The sequence below is a fragment of the Hevea brasiliensis genome, chromosome 7 (assembly GCF_030052815.1).
Source record: "Hevea brasiliensis isolate MT/VB/25A 57/8 chromosome 7, ASM3005281v1, whole genome shotgun sequence".
NCBI classification, from domain to species: Eukaryota; Viridiplantae; Streptophyta; class Magnoliopsida; order Malpighiales; family Euphorbiaceae; genus Hevea; species Hevea brasiliensis.
In genome coordinates this window covers 92,968,825-92,994,657 of record NC_079499.1, presented here as the reverse complement: position 1 = coordinate 92,994,657, position 25,833 = coordinate 92,968,825, and the positions used below count along the sequence as shown (strand labels likewise).

Genomic DNA, 25,833 nt, shown 5'->3' with positions numbered 1-25,833 from the left:
GAGAGCTAATTTGCTCTAGCCACCAATATGTCTTATTAAATCTCACATTAAACTATGAAACATTCATTCCCAATGTAAAAGTCTCCATGTTCAACATATATATATGGAGATTACCTAAGTTTAGTGGTATTAATCTAATTACATTCATTAGCTTAATTCTTTCCCATTGATACAACACCACAAAGTAGGATTAGGAGGTCCAATAACTTGCCTGCATCTCGGGCAACGCTGGAAACAATGTACAATAGCACTAAACAACAGTTAGAAGAGCTGAAAACTGAAGTGAATCAACTACTGAAAAGATTGGTTCTTGATTTGGGCAAGGAATACATCACTACCACCTTATTGGATGAGCTACCACTCTTGAAGTCTTATGATATCTTCCTTCAGTTGCCTCAAACAAATGGAAATGCAACAAACTATGACAACAATGCTATTGTCATCTCTGATACTTCAACATCTGCTCAGTCATTACCCGGTGCTGAGTCATTACCTCATGCTGAATAAAGAATGTGTCAAGTTGGCGTCTTGTGAAGCTATGGAAAGGATGTGTTTTTTGATTCTATGTTTCATGGATTTGTTTTATTATCTACGGTTATGCTTCAAAAATTAGGTTGTTATCTTGCTTATCTTATTCCCTTGTCATGTTTCTCTATTATCACGTTTCATTTGTGTTGTTTTTATGTTCACCTCTTTTTAATGAAGAGCTATGTTCCATGTTGTGTTAAATAATGTCTTATTTTACTCAAACATGAAAAATGATTATGTTTTATAAAGATAAAGATTTGAAACTCTAAATGTTATATGTAAATATAAAACTAAGACCTTAAAATCTAAAAGCTATAGCCCTCCATGATTCGGCAAGAAGGGTTAGTAAGGCCATCCTTCAAACATATTCGACAATTTTGTTTTAGCACTCTGCACTCCATGATCCTCATGCAGCTATTTCATAGGAAATCAACGCTCCTATTCACACACTCAAGAATCACATGCTAGACTTTTCTCATATTGCTTTCTCCTTAGTAAATAGGAAAGCTAATTCAGTTGCAATAAACGTGGCTATCATATTTTTTTCTATAATTGTTTACCTTGTAACTTGCTTCATTTTATGCAAGCAATTTTGAATTGTCTTATAATCTCTTATGCTTCTTTGGCATTGTAATTCAGATCATTTTGATTGTAAAAAAATAAAGAAAGACAATCTGTAAAATTTTTGCAGATATTTAAATTTAAGGAACTCATACCACAATCAAATATTTCTAGAAAATGAGAAAATTATCATGAAAAATATTTTAATCCATCAAAACAACTTCATAATTTAAATTTACTAATATATACATTAGGCTTTAAGATAACACATCAAAAGGGCAATCACTTCTGTTTTTTCTAGTCACTATAAACTACATCAAGTAACATCCGAATAAAACCCCCAAAATGATCCTAGTAACAAATCCATAGAAAAAAGTGCTATAATCCAAATTTTTGGACTCTATATTTCTTGACTGCAGATTACTTATTGAAGGAGATTCTTCACGTTGGTCTTCCTTTCCAAACGTTAAGGATTTCTTTGACTCCATATTGATTGTAGAAAGATATTGTTGACATGGCTCTTCATTGCCAAAAGTTGTTGAGATTCCCTATGAAGCAACAAGAGATATTCCATCTCCACCACGATCTGAATTCATAGGCAGATTGTTAACATGATTGAATGCATGCAAGGCCTCATCCATTGTGTCATATGATTTGTACAAGCTCTTGCTTACACCAATAACAAGTGGGGTGCATTCTTGCCTTGAGGTGTAAATCCCAGGTTGAAGACGATGGAAGACAACATAAAATTTTCCTTTTCTTCTATTGCTTGTGAGCCTCATGTTTTCAGAGTACAGCAGGATATGAGAGCTTGATGAATGAAAGAATGAAGGTTATTCATCTCCATAAGCCATGAAGTAGGTTATAGTCATAAAGAGAATTCATGGAAGCTTTCAATTTTTTGAGTTTCAAAAGCTGCTAATATCCTAATTTGACATTAGAAAATATTGTTTGGTGAGTAGATATTGAATGGAGAGATTTCATAGTTAAGTGGCTTATAAATGAGCTAAATGGCTCACAAGTCACCCTAAATGGCTTATATCTTAAAAGGGTAAAATGGTAATAGATTTCAATTTAATTATCAATATGCCATTTTGAGCTAGCTCAATTTGAGCTGTGTAGCATTTTTGTGTTTTTATTAGTTAAATTATAGAGAGATTGGGGTCTTGAATAAGTATAACCAAGGCTGGTTTTATATTCTAGCGTATGTCATATGGTATAGCCCAGGCTGTGTGATGAGGGAAAGAGAAAAGGAGAGTAGAGAGGTAGTGCATGGGATGAATGAGAGAGAATGAAGGAGAAAAACATCTTTGAACAATGACGTTTGGCCTTAAAATTTCTCAAAACTTGCCACCATATCCACTAGCCGCAATAGTGTTTTTGACCTAATCTTACATGGCTCATACAAATTAAGGCACACATATCCCTGGAAGTTTTCGTTGTCCCTGATCTTTTAATTGATTACAAGTGGCTTATAAATGAGCTAAATGACTCACAAGTCACCCTAAATGGCTTATATCTTAAAAGGGTAAAATGGTAATAGATTTCAATTTAATTACCAATATGCCATTTTGAGCTAGCTCAATTTGAGTTGTGTAGCATTTTTGTTGTTTTTATTAGTTAAAATATAGAGAGATTAGGGTCTTGAATAAGTATAAACAAGGCTGATTTTATATTCTAGCGTACGTCATACGGTACAGCCCAAGCTATGTGACGAGGGCAAGTGAAAAGGAGAGTAGAGAGGCAGTGCATGGGATGAATGAGAGAGAATGAAGGGGAAAAACATCTTTGAATAATGACGTTTGGCCTTAAAATTTCTCAGAACTTGCCACCATATCCACTAGCCGCAATAGTGTTTTTGACCTAATCTTACATGGCTCATACAAATTAAGGCACACATGTCCCTGGAAGTTTCCGTTGTCCCTGATCTTTTAATTGATTGCGAAATATCCAAGTCTTCCAATATTAATTTTACGGGTTTTGCTACAGTTTTCCTCAGCTTCTCTATCACTCTATTATGCCTTTACCATTTTGACCTTTAGATTTGCACATATCCTGATCATTCCAAGTTAGTCAATAATCCATAATCCTTGTAGTGCTTTTTCAGAAAATTCATTACGACACTATCAACTCTTCCTTCTATATAATTCATTGTAAATGGTAAAGGCTTCCATGCATGGTTCAATGCTTTGATGTTATTAATTAATTGAAAAGCATGGAAACGCATACTCTCAGTGATGAAATCAACCCATCAACATATGGTGAAAGAATCACAGTTCTAAGCATTGATGGGGGAGGGATTAGAGGCATTATTCCAGGAACAATATTGAGTTTCCTGGAATCCAAACTACAGGTATATATGCATTCAAAATCATGTTCATTTAGTGTACTCAAAATGCACAATTAAAGAATTTGAACTGTGAGTATATATATATGTGCAGGAATTGGATGGAGAACATGCTCGAATCGCAGATTACTTCGATGTTATTGCAGGAACTAGCACAGGAGGTCTTATAGCAGCCATGTTGACTGCTCCTGATGACAAGAAACGTCCTCTATACATGGCGAAAGATATCGTTCCATTCTATCTAAAGCATTGCCCTAAAATATTTCCTCAGTCCTAGTAAGCATCCATGCATATATATCGAATTCAATCAATAAAATCTTAATTTCTTGTCTTGATCTCCAAGTTTTTAACTTTCTGTTTTCTACAATTATGAATTTTTAGTGGACCTATCATGAAATTGAATGCTTTAAGGGGACCAAAATACGATGGTAAGTACTTCCGAAAGCTAGTTCGCAAGATACTTGGTGCTCGAAGACTTACAGAAACTGTAACCCGTGTGGTTATTCCTACATTTGATATCCAATTGCTGCAACCTGCTGTCTTCTCAACCTTTGAGGTTTGTAGCTTATTAGATTAATTAATTAATTAACGTTGTAATAATGTGTGCATGATTATATGTGTTTATTATGAGTTCTTGTTTGATTCCATTCTATATATACATCTGTGTAGGCAGAGATTGATGCTTCCAAGGATGCTTTGCTATCTGATGTTTGTATCAGTACTTCCTCAGCTCCTATTTATTTTCCAGCTTATCACTTTAAAGCTAAAGATTCAGAAGGAAATGACAGGGAATTTCACCTTGTTGATGGGGGAATAGCAGCAAATAACCCAGTAAGAGATTAATTAATCTTTAATCCAGTGACCTTGAGCATGATTATTGGAAATTTTGTATTTTTGTTTCTAATTGGTTATCACTTTATTAGTTGACAATGACCATTATAATATTTTCTCTATAAAAGTTCTTATATTGAACTGTATAAACCTCCAGTGGATAGCATTTAACACTGTCTTCCCTAAATCGAACAAGACTACAAGAAAAAACTCAAGGATTAGGACTATTTAAAATTGCACAAGAAATAATTCAAAGATATTATTAATTATTGTTTGAATTAATCTTGAAAGGCATTGCTGGCAATGAAACCAACCGGAACAGTCTTCCTGGGCGATCCTGATTCTTTACCAGCACAAGCCCTACATTATGAAAAGTATCTGGTGATTTCCCTAGGCACTGGAACTTCAAAGGTGGAGAAGAAATACAATGCAAAAATGGCAGCAAAATGGGGAATCCTTGGCTGGCTTTATAGACAAGGCAATTCTCCTTTAATTGATGCCTTTACCTATGCCAGTGGAGATATGGTCGATCTTCACATGTCCTTAATCTTCAAATCCATCAGATGTGAGCATAACTACCATCGCATCCAGGTACCAAATTAATATCTTCTTTTGTTTTTCCTCTTTGGCTACCAGGCAAATACAGAAATCCCTGAAAATATTGCCTCTACTACTATTAGCAGTGGTGAAGCCTCACAATTTTGAAAGTGACTTTAATATCATTGAATTAAAGTTCATTGATATCTCATTAATTAGTTATAATTTGAATAATTAAAATGAATTGATCGGCAGGATGACACATTGAGCGGGGACACATCTTCAACAGACAAGGCAACCCAGAAGAATTTGGAGGAGCTTGTGAAGATTGGTGAAAGGCTTTTGAAGGAGCCTGTTTCAAGGGTTAACCTAGACACTGGCATTTTTGAAGCAGTTGAAAATGAAGGAACTAATGAAGAAGCTCTAGTCAGGTTTGCAAAATTGCTGTCAGAAGAAAGGAAACTCCGTTGGCAGCGATTGCAACGTAGCCAGGACTCCAATTAACGTGCAAGTATGGATCAATAAGAAAAGAAAAATAAGCAGTCATCAAGTCAACTCGTTGCCAAACTGACTATTATTTTATTGTTTTCTATTTGAATGGTTAGAATAAATTGAATGTCCGAACTTTGTAACTTGTGGGTATTATCCCCATTGAATAATTTGAAGTAATATACTGCTTGTTAATTGGCCAATTTACTATGATTTTAATTTTCACTGTTTCGTCATATTTAATCTAAAATGGCATTGTGGTATTCTCTCTAATAGAAATAATAGAATTTCTTAATTTTATATATTAAATTATACTAAATTATTGAAAAAATTGAATGAAATTGAATTACAATGATTCAGTTTGATTCAATTTAATTAATTTGATTAAAAAAGATTGTCAAAGAAATAAATTTCAATTGATTTAACTAATTTAGATGTTGTTGCACTAGCAACAGATGTTAATTTATGATGAAAGTCTAGCACAAAATATCTCTAATAGAGTAACAATGAGAGTGAAAGCAAGAGAGATCTATTGAAATAACATTTTTAAGGAGTTGGGGATTTTCATTCAATCTACACTTTTCTAAAGAAAAATTGATAAATTAATCTCTCATCCAATTACCCACACAGATTTGTCCAGTCGAGACCCATTTTTGAAAGTCTACCCTTTTGCCATTTCGGTAACACGAGCAAGAGATCAATAGATCATCACCATCAGCATTCGGCCAATTCTTGGCCATATCATTAGACAATTCATAAAGCCAATTTACACAATGGAACCGAAATAGCCAGTGGACTACTTGAAGGAACGGAAGCGTGAAAAACACAAGTTTATACCATTGAATTCAAAAATTTTCACCTAGGGTCACATGCATCATGCAAGATTTATTTTTATCTATTTGATTTCAATGATAAACAACATATTAAAACTCTTTTAATATGTTTTTGGATCTGTATTTGTCATTTAAGATTTTAAAATTAATCAGATTAATTTTAGAACCCTAGATTAAATCAAGAACGATTACACTAGCCTCTTGATGCACTGCAGTGTGTCTACGCCTTTGAGATTTGTCTTCAGGACACCAGATATTGTCCCTCTATCTTGTCTACACTAAGAACACCTATGGCAGCCATTGAACAGCTTCTAATGCTTTTTCTAATTCAAGTTCTGCCTTTTAAGAGATTAAAGATGTAAACAGGACACTAGAAACAATTTCTAGAGTTCTTAATTCAAGAGATTGATGGCTAATCTCTATGAATTGATGAGAGATGAAGAAGAAGAGATGGAGAGCCTCAAAATGGTGTGACAAAGGAGGAGTGGCTGCTGGTTGTCTTATTTTTAATTCATAACAATACTTATATAGCTAGGTCAACACATTAAACCCTTGCTACATGTCACCCTCTGATTGGTTCTAGGTTTAATTGACCCAATCACATTGTGCCAAGTGTCAAACCATATTTAATCTTAATTTTAATGATCTTACATGATTAAAAGACATTTGGTAAGCTTATGTGTAATGCCATGTGTCACCATCACATGGTGCCACGTGTCACGCTATGAAATGACCAAAATGCCCCTGTGTCTTAATTTTGAGTTCTTAACCCAAAATAATTATTTCTTTTCTTCTAATCAATTTATATCAAATATAAATTAATTAATTAATCTCTATTAATTAATTTCTCATTAATTAAATTCATATTTAAACACTTTAAATATAAATTTAACTTATACTATACATCCAATAATCTAGATTTGGTTTCAAGTCATGCTAGAGACTTTGCAATCTAATTACAAATCAAACCTATTTAATTAATCAATTAAACTCTTTAATTAATTAATTAAATCATATTTAATTAGGTGATAACTTGTGTATGTGTGTGACTTACTAGGCTCATCACTAATTGGCAATGAGATATGATATCAACTCTTAATATCATCAGAACTCTTTCTTACCATAAATGATTTCTCTAAATCATTTTATGCACCTCATAGACCATGGTTAACACCTAGCATAGCATGCCATGGCCACCCAATTTGTAATAAGGTTTACCTTAAATGAACCTATAATCATATGTTACCATGCACTGGAATCTCTCTGTTATAAAATCCCAACTCAAGTTGGAGTCATGGTTTATGTCAAACTCCATTTACTATGAATATTATGTTCTCTTTTCATTCCAGTTCTTGATTAAAAAGATTTTTTCATCAAAAACTCTTTTCTGAATAAATCTATCTGTCCTGGCCAGGAACTTGAAACATCAAGAATAATTAAATGAACATATGATTTTATCTCTATTTACTTAGAGGAATAGATTCCATCTTGATCAACACCTACCTCCATATATAACTAGTAGGAGCCAACACATGCCCATATACCCATACTCAAACTCAAACTACTTATATACAAGATAGTCTAAAGATAATATGGATATGATTTATGACAAAACATTGACAAGAGTAAACTCCATGTGCTTATCATATACTTATTATTTATAAGCGCCCATCATGTTTGCTATATGGCATGAGACTCGCCATTCCATCTTATTTATATCTCATATAAATAACTTGGTAACAAACATGAATATAATCTTTCTGGATAAGTCATGTCCTTATTATGAAGTATCCTTGATTGTGAACCTATTTATGATACTTTGTACTAGAAATACTGTCACTCATATTCTTAACAACTTAAGAATATAATTTCTAACAAAGTATTAATGGACCTTTTCTATTACACATAAATATCTTATGTAAACGGAAAAGTAGAAATGCCTTTTATTAATAAAAACATGTACAAGATACATACTAAATGATATGCTCTAGGGTATACTACTAACACTGCTAATTGTGGAAGGCCATGAAGTAGATTCTGAGGTGCAAACACCGTGTTTTGTTGGACCTTTCAAAAAGTTTAAAAAAATTTTAAAAAATTAAAATCTAAAATTCAAAAATGCAATTTGCTATTTTCATTTTTTTACTTTAATTTTTAATTTTATTTCATATTTTAATTTTAGTTTTAATTTTAATTTTTTATTTTACTTAATCTTATTTTTTATTAGATTTTAATTTTAATTTAATTTCACTTTCATTTCAACTTTAATTTCAATTTAATTTTAGAAAAAAAAATTAATCATAGATATCAAATTTTTTTAGAATTTAATGTTTCACAATAGGATTTAGAGTTAGTTAAAGTAATAAAAACAAAATTAGTTACATTTTAATCTTGACCCTTTATTTTTACAAGGACAAATTTAGATCTTAGATTAAAAAGTAATAAAATAAATTTATCCTAATTAATTCTAGCCTTAAATATTTTGGAAGTCTAATTTCTCACCATTGGATGAAAATTAGTTAAAGTAAAAATAAAAAAAATTAATACAAAGTGATCTCAACCTTTAATTCATTTTGTAAGTAGGAATTATTAACCCTTTGGATTTTAAATAAAACAAAAAAGTTCTCAATTTGATTTAAGCCCTTAATTATTTCTCTCTTTAATTTTGGGTCACTAGATTAAATAAATAAAATAAAATTAGTCATTTTAATTTTAACCATTCTTTTGACATCTTAAATCCTAACTCTTTATTTAAGGATTTTAACCCTCTATAAATACTTAATTTTTGCTGTTCAATTAAATATAAAATTTTATAAAAAGTAATTAATTAAAATAAGAAATTAAAGAGTGAAAAAAAAAATACATTGAGTTGATTTATGTTAAAACAATGTTATTTAATTTTCAATGGATTATTTTTTAGAAAAACTATCATGTAAAATTTTTAGCTATATTAATATATAATGTATTATAATTTTAAAATCTAAATCATATATTGAAGTTTATTTTGATAATAATTTTTTATAATGTTAACTAATCAAATTGATTGTTAAATTTTACTAATCAAATTGATTGTTAAATTTTAATTTTTAAAAAATTAATAATTAATATTTAAATTTAAATAAAATCCTATTCTTTATTGCACAATTCCTTATCTCATAATACCTCTAAACCTAAACGGTCTCTATTAATGTTTATGAATTAAAATAGTTATGCCTCACACGTGACTTCTTAAATACAATAAATAGAGTTTTAATTCTATTAATATTAAAATTTATTTAAAAATACGATTATATAATATGCAATATAAATTAATAAGTTTCCATATAATTTAAGTTAAAAAAATCAAAATTTGTGATGTAATACAACATGTTCATGTTTTTGAAATAAAAATTATTAAAATATTAAAAAATTATGAATATTATGTTCAAGATTTTTAGAAAAGAAAATTGCCTGAGCAAGTTTTTTTTTTTTTAAAGGAAATGAACTTTATTTAATAATGCAAAGATTATTAGACAAAATATCTGAGATAAACAGAATAACTCGGAAGCTATTGTAATAAATATCTTCAATATTCCACAATTAACCCAAAATAAGATAAATCCATATCAGAAAATTGAATAGCTCGAGCCAAAACAAGAGAATCTAATTTAAAAATCACTTGTTGAAAAGTTGAAGCTTTAATCCAAAAAAAAAAAAAACCGCACTCGATTTTTTTATGCATTTATCTTTATATTTAAATTAGAAATATATAATTCATATTAAAATTGATAGATTTATATTTTAAAATATTTTTTTAGTAATGTATTATTAAATTTATTTATATTATTTTCTAATTTAATAATAAGTTTAAATAAATAAAAAATAATTATATTATTAATATAAAATTACGATTTTAACAAAAAAAAAACTACTTAAAAATAATTAACATGTTTTAAAATTTTTGTTATATTAAGATAAACCCTTATAGTTGATATAGTAGTATTTAAACAAGACTTATAAAATTTGATTAACTTTATATATATATATATATATATATATATATATATATACCAAATTCCATAACTTCATTGCCTTGGATTTGGGGGATTTGGGTCTCCAAATATTTCAAGTCACTATTAATTAATTAAAAATAGTAAAAATGAAAAAGTGAAATCTCTCCTCCTTTGAATAGCATAATAATAATAATAATAATAATAATAATAATAATAATAATAATAATAATAATAATAATATCAAAATTACTAATAATATTTTAAATTTTCTTTTATATTAATTAATTTTATTATTTAAAAATTTTCATAAGTTTATATGTCATATAATTAGATATTACTTTAAAAAAAATTATATTTGATAAATATATAAAATCACGAACATTGCAGTTAATTTGTATTTTGTAATCAATAAATTTGATGCAACAATATCATTAGAAAAAGAAAAAAAATTATATAAAATTGAATGTGACATTATATTACTTTATATTATTACTAATATTATATTATTTTTTTTAATCATTACAAGGTGTCAAATGGAAATAGATATTAAAAACGGATTCTAACTGTTTCCACATAAAAACGGATTAAAAACATATTAGCAAGGTGATATGGTCAAAGACTTTTGCCACTGATTAGAAACAGAATTTAGAAATGGAAAACATTCTATTTGTCAATGGAGCGAAGAAAAATGGCGCAAAGAATGAAAATGGTTTAGAAACGTCTTTGAAACGAAAATTAGAAACGGACACATATCCATTTGAAACTTTGAAACAGAAGATTCTCCATTTCTAATTGCCCGGCTTTGATTTCAGAATTTAGAAACGGAAAAGACGTCCGTTTCTACATTTGAAACGGAAAGATATCTATTTCTAAATTAGAGGGTGACATGGAATTGGTAACAATGAGAATAGAAATGGATGTCATGTCTGTTTCAAAATATTGAAATGGAGTTCTTGTCCATTTCTATTTGAGGTAAAGATCCCCTTCATTAGAAATGGAATTCTTATCGGTTTCTATTTTTGAAATGGATTGTTATAGAAGTGGAGTTTATTATTGAAGATGGATAGAAACGGAGTGTCTATCCATTTCAAAATTGCTTGGGTCTGCCTACTTTAGAAACAGAGTGTCTGCCGTTCCTGAATTTGAAACGGACTTAAATGTTCGTTTCTATTCTGCGATTATGTTCTTCCCCTTTCTCTATTTCGAATCCCTAATTCATTCTCCCTCTCCCACCCTAATTCAGTTTCCCTCTTCCACCTCCCTCAGTCACTCTTGCTCTATCTCTCTCTCTCTCCCTCACTCACAAACAATTTGAAAGTCCCTTTCTCTACGCCCGCCTTTGTCTGTTTTAGGGTTACTCATGGTATCAGCATCGAGTAGTTGAGAAGAGTGGGGTGATTTCGGAGTTACAGGCAGCACCAGCTCTCGACAACCATTGACAAGCAGATTCGAGTGATTTCCCTTAATTAGGTAAATCTTGAACATTATTTTTTCATTTTATTCATTAAATAACTTAGAACATCAATACTCTATGTGATGCAATCATCGATTGAGATAGAGAGAACCAATACTAGTTTTTTCCCCCTTTATTTGATCTCTACAATTGCTTTTGCTTAGGTTTAGCTCATTTAATAAGGTGAAAAATGTTGAAAAATGTTTAATTAGGTTTAGCTCATTGTTCTGTGACTGTTTTCTACTTTCTTTCTTTTTTGTTGTTTGGTTTTTGAATCTTCTTTTGGGGTTAGTGGGTGGTGCTACCTTAGGTTTGAGCATGTGGAGGATTGCCTATTAGCAAGGTTTTTGTGTGAGCCCTCTCCTACCCTCTGTTACATTTCCTTTTTCTTTAATAAAATTTTATTTTGCTTATATAAAAAAAATTCACAATCTTTTATCCATTAGAGAATAATATAATACAACCAATATCAAGGAAACTATACTCATGTCGGGTAGGCTCGGCCAGGATGTCTCAAGCTAGGTTGTTGTGAGTTAGGGTTCTAACAGGCCAAATAAGAGTGAATTCTAGTTTCAGCTGACATTGATGCAGCTTGTTGTTACACTGACTTAGATAGAGTTATTTAAATTAAATATAAGATTTCAGCTGACATTAAAACATATTAACATTACAAAAACTCAAATTCACATCACCTTATAATATTAAATCTTTACCTTTTTTAGCATTTATAATTCATAGTTTTTAGTAGGTACACAAACAAATATTGACATCAACACCTCATGCTTCCAAAGCTCAATTTTTAAAAATATTACCTTTTGCTTTCATATTGTTTCAATTAGTTGTACATAGTACACAACTTGTAAGCATGCTTCATGAGTCATTTATGCAAATTCATTATAAAATTAAGTTCACCATCACCATCTCAAAAACATTATACCTTTAGTGGATGTTCTTCCAAAGTCAAAATTAAGAGGATGCAAACTAGATCACTAGTGCTTGAGCTTGAGTGTGCCATATTGACATGGACTTTGAGTTGTGGAAGGTTCTATTTTTTCTATATCTTTGGGCTTTTTAAATAAAAATATGTGAATGTGATTGGATGTTGCTACCTTAAACGATGCATATGTTTTATGGTCATGTAACATAAAGATAAGATACTATGCCAAGTAGATTTAGTTTAAGTTGATTCAAATAAGATGGCCAAGGATCAATTTGGATTCGAAATCAATTAAAAATTGATCTAATTAAAATTGAGATTGAAATCGATCAATGGTTTCATAGGTTCAAACCAATTCAAAATAAAATAAGAGCTCTGTTACGATTTCTTTCTACTGATCCAAAATTGAATTGAAATCAAAATTGGTGATTCGGCTAGACAATCTAATATAAACTATGAATCTAAAATAAAATAGAATATTAAAAAAAAACTATTTAATCGTTGGATAATATCAATTTGTGTCAAATTATAATTTTAGTCAAAATTAAAATTGCTTTTAAATCAAATTTCAACTAAAACTACGAAAGATAAGATAATTTCACTTTGTTTGCACACCTTTCATCCATGACCCAAAATTCAAGCCCTATTTTCCAACTTTCACACACTATATTCTCATGGAAAGGAAAGCCAAGCCAAGCCAAATGTTGGTTGTTACTCCTACTAATTCATTATTTAATTCTACTATGATTCCTTCATTGTAAGGGCATTATGGCTATACCAATCAATATTAGTAATTATGTGCTATAGTTCAATACCCATCACCATTTGTTTGATAGCTATGCTTGAGTTTCAATTATTTCAAGGCATTGCTAGTATAGTTGAAAACATTTTTTTTTTCAATAACATGAATAGCACATTTTCATTTTTTTCCCCTAATCACATCAAAATTGAAGTGAATTCTTATAAAAAAAATATAAGAATAAAAAAGAGAGCCCTATTCATATATGGAGTTGTTTATAGAGCCCATCACCATTAAAGACTTAAAAAACATATTGAGAATATTTTAGTATATATGTAAAACAATTTATGAAAAAACAAGAACTTTGGATGAAATAATTATGGTGGGTTAGTTGTGAGTGGTGCGAACATTGTGAATTGATATCTAAGCAAAAGGGATAGGGTCCTCATGATTCAAGGATACTTATGGCCCTAATTTTATACCTACATGTAAGATTTTTTTTTTGGGTACTTGATGCTTTTCTCTTCTATAAATATTCCATCTCACTACATAATCTTGGATTTAATAAAATTTTAGAATTTAGTAGTTGTATTTATAATAATTTTGGGAGTGACTATAGAGAGTTCGAGCTCATATGAGAATAAGTTTATCAATCGTTAGACTAAATTTTTATAATTAGGTTCATGCACTCTATATATACACTTTAATTAATTCTGTACATATCTCACATATTTGTTATGCTCATTCTTAAATGAGATCGAACTTATATTAGATGCACCCTCATTAATTATAACATGTGAGAGGGATATTGATCATAATCTCCTATTATTCTTGCTCTTTATTTTAACGATTGTATTTTTTTATACTAGTTTATGATCACATCTCTTTTATTGAATACTAACTTTATATGTTTTGTGTACAATCTCTCTCTCTCTATCTCCTTCTCACTCTGTCTCATGTCATTTGACCTTATTGGCTTTGTTGTCCCAAAATAGTCCAAAAGGGGAGTGAATTGAACTTAAATAATTTTTTTGCCTTTGCTTGTAGCCTAATGAAAAATTGTGGCTTTGTTCAACTAGATACTCCTATATATAGTGAAAGTGATATGTGTTTCAAGAATGTATCCCTAAATTGCAATTCAAGCCTTAATCAATATTTATAGCAATTTTTGACATAACATGCATAACAAAATATTCAACTAATTTCTCAACCTACTCAATATATCTTTAAGTATATCAACTCAATTTATTCAATCAACATTCAATATCATGCATAGATATTAAATTACACAAAAGTAAAGAGATTAAGGTTAGAGAAATCAAACACAATAATTTTTATAATGGTTCGGCTTAACTAGCCTATATCCACTCTCTCAAAGAACCCTCTTTGAGTTTTCTATCCACGATTTGCTATTTTAAAGGCAAGAGACCAAAAACCCTTTACAAATTCTTCAACTCCAAGCTTTTATCAAGGTAGTTTGAACCCTTAACAAGTGCTATGTCAAGCACTCACACTCACAAGCTTCAATAGGTGCTTGTATAACCTCTCTTAAATGCAATTTAATGTTTTAACACTTACTCTCACTCAATACAAATCAAACTATAAAGAAGAGATGAGTTGATTTGCCAATGGTAGCTCAAACACTTTAAAGCTCTTGAATGAAAGCAATAAATGAAAAATCAAGATTGAAGTGCAATTGTAGGCTTTCATTAAGTGTAAAATAAAGTAAAGAAAGTGTATTTATAGTCCCAAATTATTTTAGATTGTTTGAAACATTTTTGGAACATTACACACTCTGTTATAGGCAAAATAGCCATTATTTTGTCTTTTTTCACGAAGTAGAGTAACTCTGATCATTTAGCAAACTAATGAAATTTTTGGCAACAGTAGCAAACTATAATTTTAGCAAAAACATTAGCAAACTAATATTTTAGCCAACAAGTTAGCAAACTAATTTACCAGATGCCTGTTTCAAATTTTTCAGAAAAATTTCTATCTTTAAAAATCTGATTTAGACCTTAAAAGAAATATATATATATATATATATATATATATATATATTCCAGTCAAAATATTCAAGGTTATGATGAGAGAAAATTTTATAAAGTAATTGAAAGAGAAATTATTTTTGAGCTTCAATTGACTAAAACTTTCATCTATTCTTTTTACACAAATCCTAAGACTCAATTCCTAACTCTATGCCTTTCATACCTTCAACTTGAGTCTTAGCTTTCATAATCTTGTTCTTTCTCAACTTAGATTCATCTTGAGTTGCCTTTGAGTGCCCTTCCTCCTTAGATGCAACTTCAAAGATTCTTCATGAATAAGAGAAAGAATCTAAACATCACTTGAAATTGAGTTAGATAGATTCTAGTTGAGTTTTGTTATTATCAAAATCAATGCTCATTTTGAGCTACACGGGGTTAACAATCTCTCCCTTTTTGATAATGACAAAACTCAATTGAATCATCAATCAAGAATAAATAAAAGTGTGCGTAACTTTATGTATAACCAAGCATGTTAGTATGCGGGAATTACTGCCCCTAAATGTATGCACACAAGTTAAAAAAAAATAAAAGTATTAATAGCTATTCAAAACTCCCCCTGAATTTATGCTACAAAAAAAATATTCATAAGATATCCACAATTTCAATATGCAAAATGTTAAACTTAATAGTTTGCACATATAAGCCACAATAGTTTGCATATACACTTCTAAAACATAAGCATACATCCATTATCAAAATATAAGCACACATCCATTCTCCCAAAACAAAAGCACACATCCATTCTCCCCCTTTTTGTCATCAGCCAAAAAGGAAACAGGAGATATTAATTCAAAAAGAACCAAGTAAGCACAAATTGAAAAATAGTAAAGTGAACAGTAGCAAACTAAAAAACCATCTAACAACAGTAGAAAACATATTAGTAAACTAAAAAAACAGGTCATTATCTAAACATTAAGTCTTTTGCTCCTTCGAACAGCTTTGGAAGGCACTATCTTCTTCTTAGAAGGTTTGGCAGCAGGTGGCTGAGAAACCTGGATAGCCAAAATATCATGAGAATCATGCTTCTGTGATTCATCCTCATCATATTGACTTTAGAGAGTAGCAGCCAGACACTGATATGGATTTGTCACTGTAGACTTAACTATTTTCTTGCTATTATTAGCTTGAGAAGCTGCAACTACAGGAATTTCAGGTGGAGCACTCTCCTGCTGATCCTTTAGAGAATCACCATTCTTCTATGTAGACTCAACTATAGGTTCTACAACTTGTTCACTTTCAAGTTCAACAGTAGGTTCAACTACAAGTTCTACAACCTATTCACTATCATGCTCAATAGTAGGTTCAACTGCAGGTTCTATAACCTGTTCATTTTCATGCTCTACAATAGCAGTAGACTCACCAAGCCTAGTGCCTCCACACTCAACATTACCATGATCAAAAGCATTATCATCATGAGTAGAAGGATTACCTGCATGTGCATCAGTCTCAACTCTAGTTGCAAAATCAGTTCCTTGTGCCTGCTTAAGATCTGCAATCTGTTTCTTTAAATCCTTATTTTGAGTAAGTAAATGACTTACTTTGTAATCAACAATATCCACAAATTTCCTCAGAAGTTCAATAGACTGATTAGATGTACAGAATTTCTCATTAATAAATGTTCTTAATCCTTGAAGCTCACTCATAATCTCAGTTTTGAAATCAGAATCAGCTCTGACTTTAGAAGATCTACCTTTTTCAAAACGTGTTTTTCTACCATCATTATCAGAATGAATTTCTCTAAGCATAATTAAATCTGCCCTAGAACTTTCCTTAGAGATATCTATATCTAGCTCTCTAAACAAGGTAATCAAAAGATGCGCATATGGTAATTTGCCAATTCCATAAGCTTTACACATATTTTTGAAAATCAAATAGGCCAAATTCATTCTCACTTTATTAACAATATGCCACATGATGCACATGTCCAAATAACTCAAATATCCATAGCTCCCATGTCACACCTTACCCCTCTGTAAGGCACAACATGATCCCGTAGAATACCTAATGAACTATCGCACTTCACCTACCGATAACTCATTAAGTACCCTACAAAGGATTTTAAAACAATTTTCTTACTTTTTATAAGTGGTGAGCATTTCTAAATAGATATTAAAACATTTAATTAAAGTTGGAAACTAGTTAAAATTTTTTGCCCATTTTATTTTTCCGCAAATTTTATAAAAATTTCGACAGAGTGCCGTCTGTATTTTGAGAAAACAGTTCTTCAAATACCTGTAAAAAGCACTTCTAATTATTTATTCCAACCACTTCTTCAAATTCACAATCAATCTCAACCAGTTTCTCAAGTTTCAAAATTCAACAATCCTCATTTCTCAATTTGTAAAAATTCAGTAATTATCAAGATACTGTCAATCAATTTCATTCATTCATATTTCATTAAAGATAAACAATTTATATATACATCATACTAAAAATTTACATTAAAAAAAAAATTCAAACTAAATTTTATTATAAACTTTATACAAACTTTGTACAAGTTGCTCAAGACCAATTTTACATGTCCATACAATTTCGTGCATTACATACATAAAAAATAAATATTTAGAGTCAGGGTATAAATTATACCCGATAGCTTCAAAGTAGGTAGTTTCTCTGTCCTCAGTAGCTCACTCTGCTGCTCTTCTCGTCTTTATATCTGCGACAGCAATAATAGCCATCACTGAGTACTAGGACTCAGTGGTGCACAACATACTAAAAATAATCTTTATGCAGAATTTAAATCACATTTATTCAAAAATAGGACTGAACATGAGAATTAAATACAAAATATGAATTATGAGATTTTAATTCAAAAAATTTCATTTCGAAGTATAAAACACATTTCATAAAACCCACAGTTATATCATGCCATTCGAAACAAATATAATCTCAATAGCCAGAGGCTAAGGAGAAGTCACATCACAAGGCTAGCTAGCTCAAATATATGGATATCCATTCAATTTCTTCTTCTATTGGCACACACCTCAACACTTCAGCCAGAGAAGGAATCAAAATTCGAAACTGATTACCCCCACTAGTCATGCTAGTGAGGTGTTCAAATATATGGTCATGACACTGTGGTTTCAAAACTTATCTTAATAATTTACTAAACATTGCCATTTCAAATATACACAATAACTTTCAACAATTTAAATCAAAACATCATAAATAATGTCACAATTCACTATTTCAAATTATTCAAAACAATATGCAAAAAATAATTTACAGAAATTAGACGTTGTGCACAAACCTTAAGTGAGTCGCCTCTTGGCCTTGACTCGATTCCTCGGGTTCTTTTCCGGTATTCTTTTCCACTGAAACACACATTTTCACAGTGTTTTAGTATCATAACTTAGCATAAATCCAAAAATAAATTTACATTCACTTTTACCTAGCTCTAATGTGCTAAACTTGATGTTCTTTAAAATTTGTGTTTCGGGTTACTATTCACGATACTATTCAAGTCAATTTGTTGACTTTCTATGTAACACCCCTATTGGTATAGCCTGGTATATTTCATTGTTCCGGTGACCGGTGTCAGTCCAGACAATTAAGGAGATTAGAGCCACACTTAAGACAACTTGAGAAGCCATAAATACAAATAATTAGTATTTATTAATTAGTTAACTATAAATAAGAAAAACAGAACATAAGAGGTTAAACGAGCCGAGAGTCACAGCGATGAGTGACCTCCTCGGGAATGACTGCGAAGTAATTTTAAACTCAAATTTCGAATCGTAAAAAGTGACGCTGCGGTCCTTAGGACCCTTATGGACACAGTGGAAAAGAGAAAATCATGAAAAAGAACTGTTAAGTCAGTCAAATAATTAGGTCAGGGAGCTAGAAGAAATATTGGATTATTTGCAAACCGGGATGAACTGGCGAGGGGCAATTTGGTCAATTGACCCCGAGAGCTGACTCCTGACCTAACTGTCAAATAAAATCGGAGAAAAGAAAATTTTGGAATCAAGAATTAAATTAAAGAACTAATAGAAAAAAAATAAATAGAAAAAAAAAAGAAAGAAGTTAGAAAAGTCAAAGGTGATGACATCATGAATGATGTCATAAAAGATTAATTAAATTATTTTATTAAATTGGGAATTTTGGTCTTCAAAAAGGGATAAGATTAAAGGAAACAAAAGAAAAAAAAAATTAGAAAAAGTCTTCTTCTTCCCTTGGTTTGCCGCCCCACTTCCTCTCAAGTCCTCCATGAAATTTTCTTCCATTAAGCTTACACTTAAGCTTAATTTGCTCCACTTAATCTTTATAAATCCCCTAAAAACCTTGTTAGAACTTGCAATCTCAACTTAAGCACAAGGATTACAAGAAGAAAGAGGAGTTAAAGATAGGGTTTGGAGGATTTAAGAAAGGTTAGTGTGCTAACTTTCAATTTTCTACTTCAAATGCATGTTTAGGTATTTAAGTGAGCTTAGAACTTTATTAAATGAAACAAATATGGGGAAGGACCATTGCTGAAATTTCGTCCAGCTGAGAGGGAGTATGATTTTGTATGGCTTGAGGGTTTTGAATGAGTTTAGGAACCTTACTTAGTTGATTGATTAGCATTAAAACCATTAGATGTAGTTAATTGCATGAAATGTATGAGTTAGGGTTTGAATGCTAGGGTTTGTGAACCAAATTTTAGAGAAATGCTTAAATGATGACTTTGGTCTATTATGAGATGAAAAATGGTCAATAATGAACAAAAGAGATGTGTGGGAATTGTTGGAATGAAAACCAAATTCGTAGGTCAAATGGTCATGCTGCTGGCAGCATGACCAAACCTACTTTGAAGGACCAAAACGGGAATTTTACAAGCCCAATTGATATGCCACCAATTGGGGATGAAAATAGACATAAAATAGCACAATTTTCATTAAGGAACCATGGCCAAAAACTGACTAAAACTTGGTGAACCAATTGACCAAAGTGAAATGAGAGCAGGCTGCCACTGCACCAAACTGACCAAATGAATAGTAACTGTTCATTTGGTCATAACTCGAGCTAGGAAGGTCAAATTGACCTGAAATTTTACCAACAATTAGATAAGATATAGATCTAAAACTTTTATGAAGAATACCACCCCAAATTATGCCATTAACCCATTCAAATTAGTGAGCAAAGTTGAGTTACTGTACCTGCGATTCTGCAGAATTCCATTTGAGCAGTAATGTTTCAAGGGCTATAACTTTCTCTAGGAAACTCGGATTTAGGTGATTTTTGAACCGATGGAAACCTAAGACATAGTAGAATATTTCATATGAAGAAAGTTAGACCAAATTATGAACTTAACTTGATCAAATTACTGAACAAAGTTGGACCAAAAATTTGCCAGAACCAAAATCTCAGCATGAACAGTGTACGTGAACAGTAATTGTATTTTGGCTATAACTTGAGATACAAAACTCCGATTGGGGTGATCCAAAAATGAGAATACACTTAAGACAATAAGGAACATTTTCTATGAAGGAAGTTTTGCCAAATTCCAACAGTAGATTGACCAATGGAATAGTGCAACTTTGGAGCACCAAAACCGAAAATTGGCAATTTTGCCAAAATGACTTAAGCTTTGAGAAAATGACCAAAACCAACAAGTTTAATGACCAAAATGTGGTATGTGGGTGAAGTTGGAGTTCCCATACCTATTAAGCCTTAAAAAGTCAACAATTTGACTAGAATAGTGTAGTGAATAGTAACCCAAAACACAAAAATTTCAAGAACGTCGAAATTAGCACGTTAGAGCTAGGTAAAAGTGAAGTTAAATTTATTTTTGGATTTATGTTAAATTATGGTACTGAAACACTATAAAATTGTGTGTTTCAGTGGAAAAGAATACCGGGACAGAACCCGAGGAGTCGAGTTAAGGCCAAAAGGCGACTCATTTGAGGTTTGTGCACAACATCACTATGCTTTAAAATGTGTTGATAAAGTGAATGAAATATGTATTTTACATTTGCTTTGAGTTATTGAGAATTTATTTGTGACATTAGTTATGATGTTTTGACTTAAATTGTTGGAAGTTATTGTGTATATTTGAAATGACAATTTTTAACAAATTGTTAAGATAAGTTTTGAAACCACAGTATCATGACCATAGATTTGAACACCTCACTAACACGATTAGTGGGGGTAATTAGTTTCGAATTTTGATTCCTTCTCTGGAGAAGTGTTGAGGTGTGCCAGTAGAAGAGGATGTGAATGGATATCCATATATTTGAGCTAGCTAGCCTTGTGATGTGATTTCTCTTTAGCCTCTGGCTATTGAGATTCTATTTGTTTCAAATGACATGATCTAACTGTGGGATTTATGAAACATGTTTTGATACTTCGAAATGAACTTGGTTTGCATTAAAACCTCATAATTCATGTTTTGTGTTTAATGTTCATGTTTAGTCAAATTTTTGGAATAAACGTGATTTATATTTTGCATAAAAATTATTTTAGTATGTTGTGTACCACTGAGTCCTAGTACTCAGCGATAGCTTCTATTGCTGTCGCAGATACAGAGACTAGAGGAGCAGCAGACTGAGCTGCTGAGGTGTGAGGAGTCATCAGCTTGAAGTCTTCGGGTATAATTTATACCCTAACTGTAAATATTTCTTTTGATGTATATATTGCACATAAATGTATGGACATGTAAATGGGTTTTGAGCAGCTTGTACAAAAATTTATATGAAATTTGTAATAAAGTTTAGTTGTATTTTTTTTAATGTAAAGTTTGTAAGAATGTATATAAATTATTTTGTCTCTAATGAAATATGAGTACAACTATTTTATTTAATTTGAATGAAATGGATTGCTAATATCTTGATGATCGTTGGATAGTGGATTTGAAATTTGAAAGTTGATAAATGTGTTGAGAAATTGATTGGGATTGAGTATGAAATTGAAGTAGTGGTTGAGAAAAATTTTTAGAAGTGCTTTTTACAGGTATTTGAAGAACGATTTTCTCAAAATACAGAGGAAACTCTGTCAAAATTTTTATAGAATTTGCGGAAAACTAAAATGGACCAAAAATATTAACTAGTTTTAATTTTAACTAAATGTTTTAAGTACTTACTAGAAAATGCTCACCACTTATCAAAAATAAGAAAATTGTTTTAAAATCCCTTGTAGGGTACCTAATCAGTTATCGGTAGGTGAAGTTCGGTAGTTCATTAGGTATTCTACGGGATCATGTTATGCCTTACAGAGGGGTAAGGTTTGACATTCTAAGGCTTAATAGGTATGGGAATTCCAACTTCATCCACATACCACATTTTGGTCACTAAATTTGTTGGTTTTGGTTATTTACTCAAATTCTAAGTCTTTTAGGCAAATTTGTAAATTTTCAGTTTTGGTATCTTAAGTTGCACTGTTCCATTGGTCATTTTTCTGTTAGAATTTGGTGAAGCTTTCTTCATAGAAAATGTTCCCTATTATCCTAAATTTATTCTCCTTTTTGAATCACTCCAATTGGAGTTTTGTAGCTCAAGTTATGGCCTTTTGAATCATGGTTACTGGATTGGACTTAACCCAGATTTCTGGGCACCAAATTGGTTCTAGCAGTTTTAGGTCACCAACTTTGGGTGGCCAAATGACTTGGTTAATGGCATAATTTGGGTTTGTGTTCTTCATGAAAGTTTTAGGTCTATATCTCAACTGTCCACTGGTAAAATTTCAGGTCATTTAGACCTGCCTAGCTAAAGTTATGGCCAAATGAACAAATACTGTTTATTTGGTCATTTTTGTACAAGTCAGACTGAGAAAATCCGGATTTGGTCAATTTGTTCACTAGGTTTTGGTCACTTTTTGGGCATGATTCCTGAATGAAAGTTGTGTGATTTTGTGTTTATTTTCATTTCCACTTGGTCTCATACCAATTGGACTTGTAAATTTTCAGTTTTGGACCCTAAAAGGGACCTTGGTCCTGCTGCATACAGCATGACCACATTCAATCCGAATTTAATCTCAATTTCAACACTTCCAACACACTTCATTTGATCACAAATGACCATTTCTCACCTCAAACTAGGTCAAACACATCATTTTATAATTTCTCACATTTTTTACTCCTAAACCCTAAGTGTCAAACCCTAACCACACTAGTAGTTACATTTAACCAAATCTAAGCATATCAATCTCACTTCCACATTCATACAAGCCTGCCTACACTTTTAATCCAATCAAATTCATGCAATATCATAGCAAACCCTAGCTGACCAAAATCCATGATTAGTCCTCCAACAATTACTTTCATTTCATTTTAATTTTATTTCTAAGTTAGTTAAGCTATAAACACAATTAATAAACTAAATTTTGCAACTTAAATCACTAACCTCAACTTGGATGCTAAATCTTCAATTTCTTTCTTCTTTTTCTCTTTCTTTTGTGATCAATCTTCTTCTTAAGTGAGGTTAACAAGTTTTTATGGAAGAATTTGGGGCAAGGTAGAGTTAAATGGGTGTTTACAAGCTTGAACTCAAGCTTTCATGGAGGAAAACAATGGTGAAGCTTAGGGAGAGATGGCTGCTGAACTGGGTGGGAGCAGAAAATGAAACTTTTTTTTTTAAAATTTTATGTATTTTAGGTCTTACTTTATGTATTTGAATGGGTTAAAAATTGTGGGAATTTAAAAATTAATTTTGACATCATTTTGATGTCATAAAAGTGATGAAATTAACTTTTTTTTTTTTATTCTTCCTTAGTTCTTTAATTTAATTTTTGATCCCGAAATTTTCTTTTCTCTGATTTTATTTGACAGTTAGATCAGGAGTCAGCTCTCAGGGTCAATTGACCAAATTGCCCCTCACCGGTTCAACCCGGTTTGCAATAATTTAATATTTCTTGTGGTTCTTTGACCTAATTATTTGACTGGCTTAACAATTTTTTTTCGTGATTTTCTCTTTTCCACTGTGTTCACAATAGTCTTAAGGACCACGGCGTTACATTTTACGGCTCGAAATTTGAGTTTAAATCGACTTCGTAGTCCTTCCCGAGAATGTCACCCATCGCTGTGACTCTTGGCTCGTTTAACTTCTTATGTTCTGTTTTTCTTATTTATACTTAACTAATTGAAAATTACTAATTATTTGTGTTTATGACTTATCTAATTGTCTTAAGTGTGGTTCTAATCCCCTTAATTGTTCGGACCGACACCGGTCACCGGAATAGTAAAATGTACCAGGCTATACAAATAGGGGTGTTATAATTCTCCCCCCCCCCCTAAATAAATTTCGTCTCGAAATTTTACTTGGTATCAATCTCTGAACAGCTATGGGTGTTGTCTCCTCATGTCCTCCTCTCGTTCCCAAGTAGGTTCTTGGCCCGAATGATGGTTCCACAGCACTTTTACCAACGGTATCTGCTTGTTCCGTAGCTGCTTCACCTCATATGCCAGAATCTCTATGGGTTCTTCTTCATATGTAAGGTCTGGATTTACTTCAATTTCTTCTACTGGTAGTACATGAGATGGGTCTGATCGATACCTCCTCAACATAGACACATGGAAGACATTATGTATCTTCTCCAACTCTGGAGGTAGTGCCAACTGATATGCCAAAGGACCCACTCTTTCCAGAACCTCATATGGCCCAATAAAACAAGGACTTAGTTTCCCCTTTCTGCCGAATCTCATAATTCTCTTCTAAGGGGAAACCTTGAGGAATACTTTCTCACCCACTACATACTCAATATCTCTTCTCTTCAGATCAATGTAGGACTTCTGATGGTCTGATGCAGTCTTAAGTCAATCTTTGATCAATCTGATTTTCTCTTTAGTTTGTTGAACAATTTCTGGCCCAATCATCTTTCTTTCACCCACGTCATCCCAACACAACGGGGTTCTACATTTTCTGCCATACAACGCTTCATATGGAGGCATCCCAATGCTTGATTGGTAGCTGTTGTTGTAAGCAAACTCAATCAAAGGCAAGTGTGTGTCCCAACTGCCCTCAAATTCAATTACACAAGCTCGTAGCATGTCCTCCAAGATCTGAATTACCCTCTCGGGTGGCCATGCATGCGTGGGTGGAATGCGATCTTGAAGTTCAATCTAGTTCCTAGGGCTCTCTGAAGACTACCCCAGAATCTAGAAGTGAACCTAGGATCTCTTTCTGATACAATGGATACTGGCACTCCATGTAGTCTCATAATTTCATTAATGTATAACCTAGCCAATCCTTCTAAACTGTAGTCCATCCGAACTGGCAGAAAATGAGCAGAATTAGTCAGTTTGTCAACAATGATCCAAACTGCATCATGACTCTTCTATGTCCTCGGAAGTCCCATCACAAAATCCATCGTTATTCTCTCCCATTTCCATTCCGGTACTAGTAGTGGATGTAATAACCCAGCGGGTACTTGATGCTCTGCTTTTACTTGCTGACAAGTTAGGCATTTGGAAACAAACTCTGCCACATCTCTTTTCATACCTATCCACCAGTAATGCTCCTTTAACCCTCTATACATTTTTATGCCACCAGGGTGCATGGCAAAAGGAGACTCATGTGCTTCCTTCAAAATGATTTGCCTTAAATCAATATCATTAGGAACACATA

The 25,833-nt window shown here is 31.7% G+C and overlaps 1 protein-coding gene across 1 annotated transcript; it reads left to right on the top strand.

The window, feature by feature from the left end:
• The first annotated feature begins 2,742 nt into the window (after positions 1-2,742).
• On the top strand, positions 2,743-5,500 carry LOC110645825 (patatin-like protein 1). Its single transcript, XM_058150176.1, has 6 exons — positions 2,743-3,442; positions 3,531-3,712; positions 3,818-3,992; positions 4,106-4,267; positions 4,559-4,858; positions 5,060-5,500. Exons 1-6 carry the CDS (start codon positions 3,305-3,307, stop codon positions 5,306-5,308), a joined length of 1,206 nt encoding a protein of 401 aa, XP_058006159.1. The 5' UTR covers positions 2,743-3,304; the 3' UTR covers positions 5,309-5,500.
• The last annotated feature ends 20,333 nt before the right edge of the window (positions 5,501-25,833 follow it).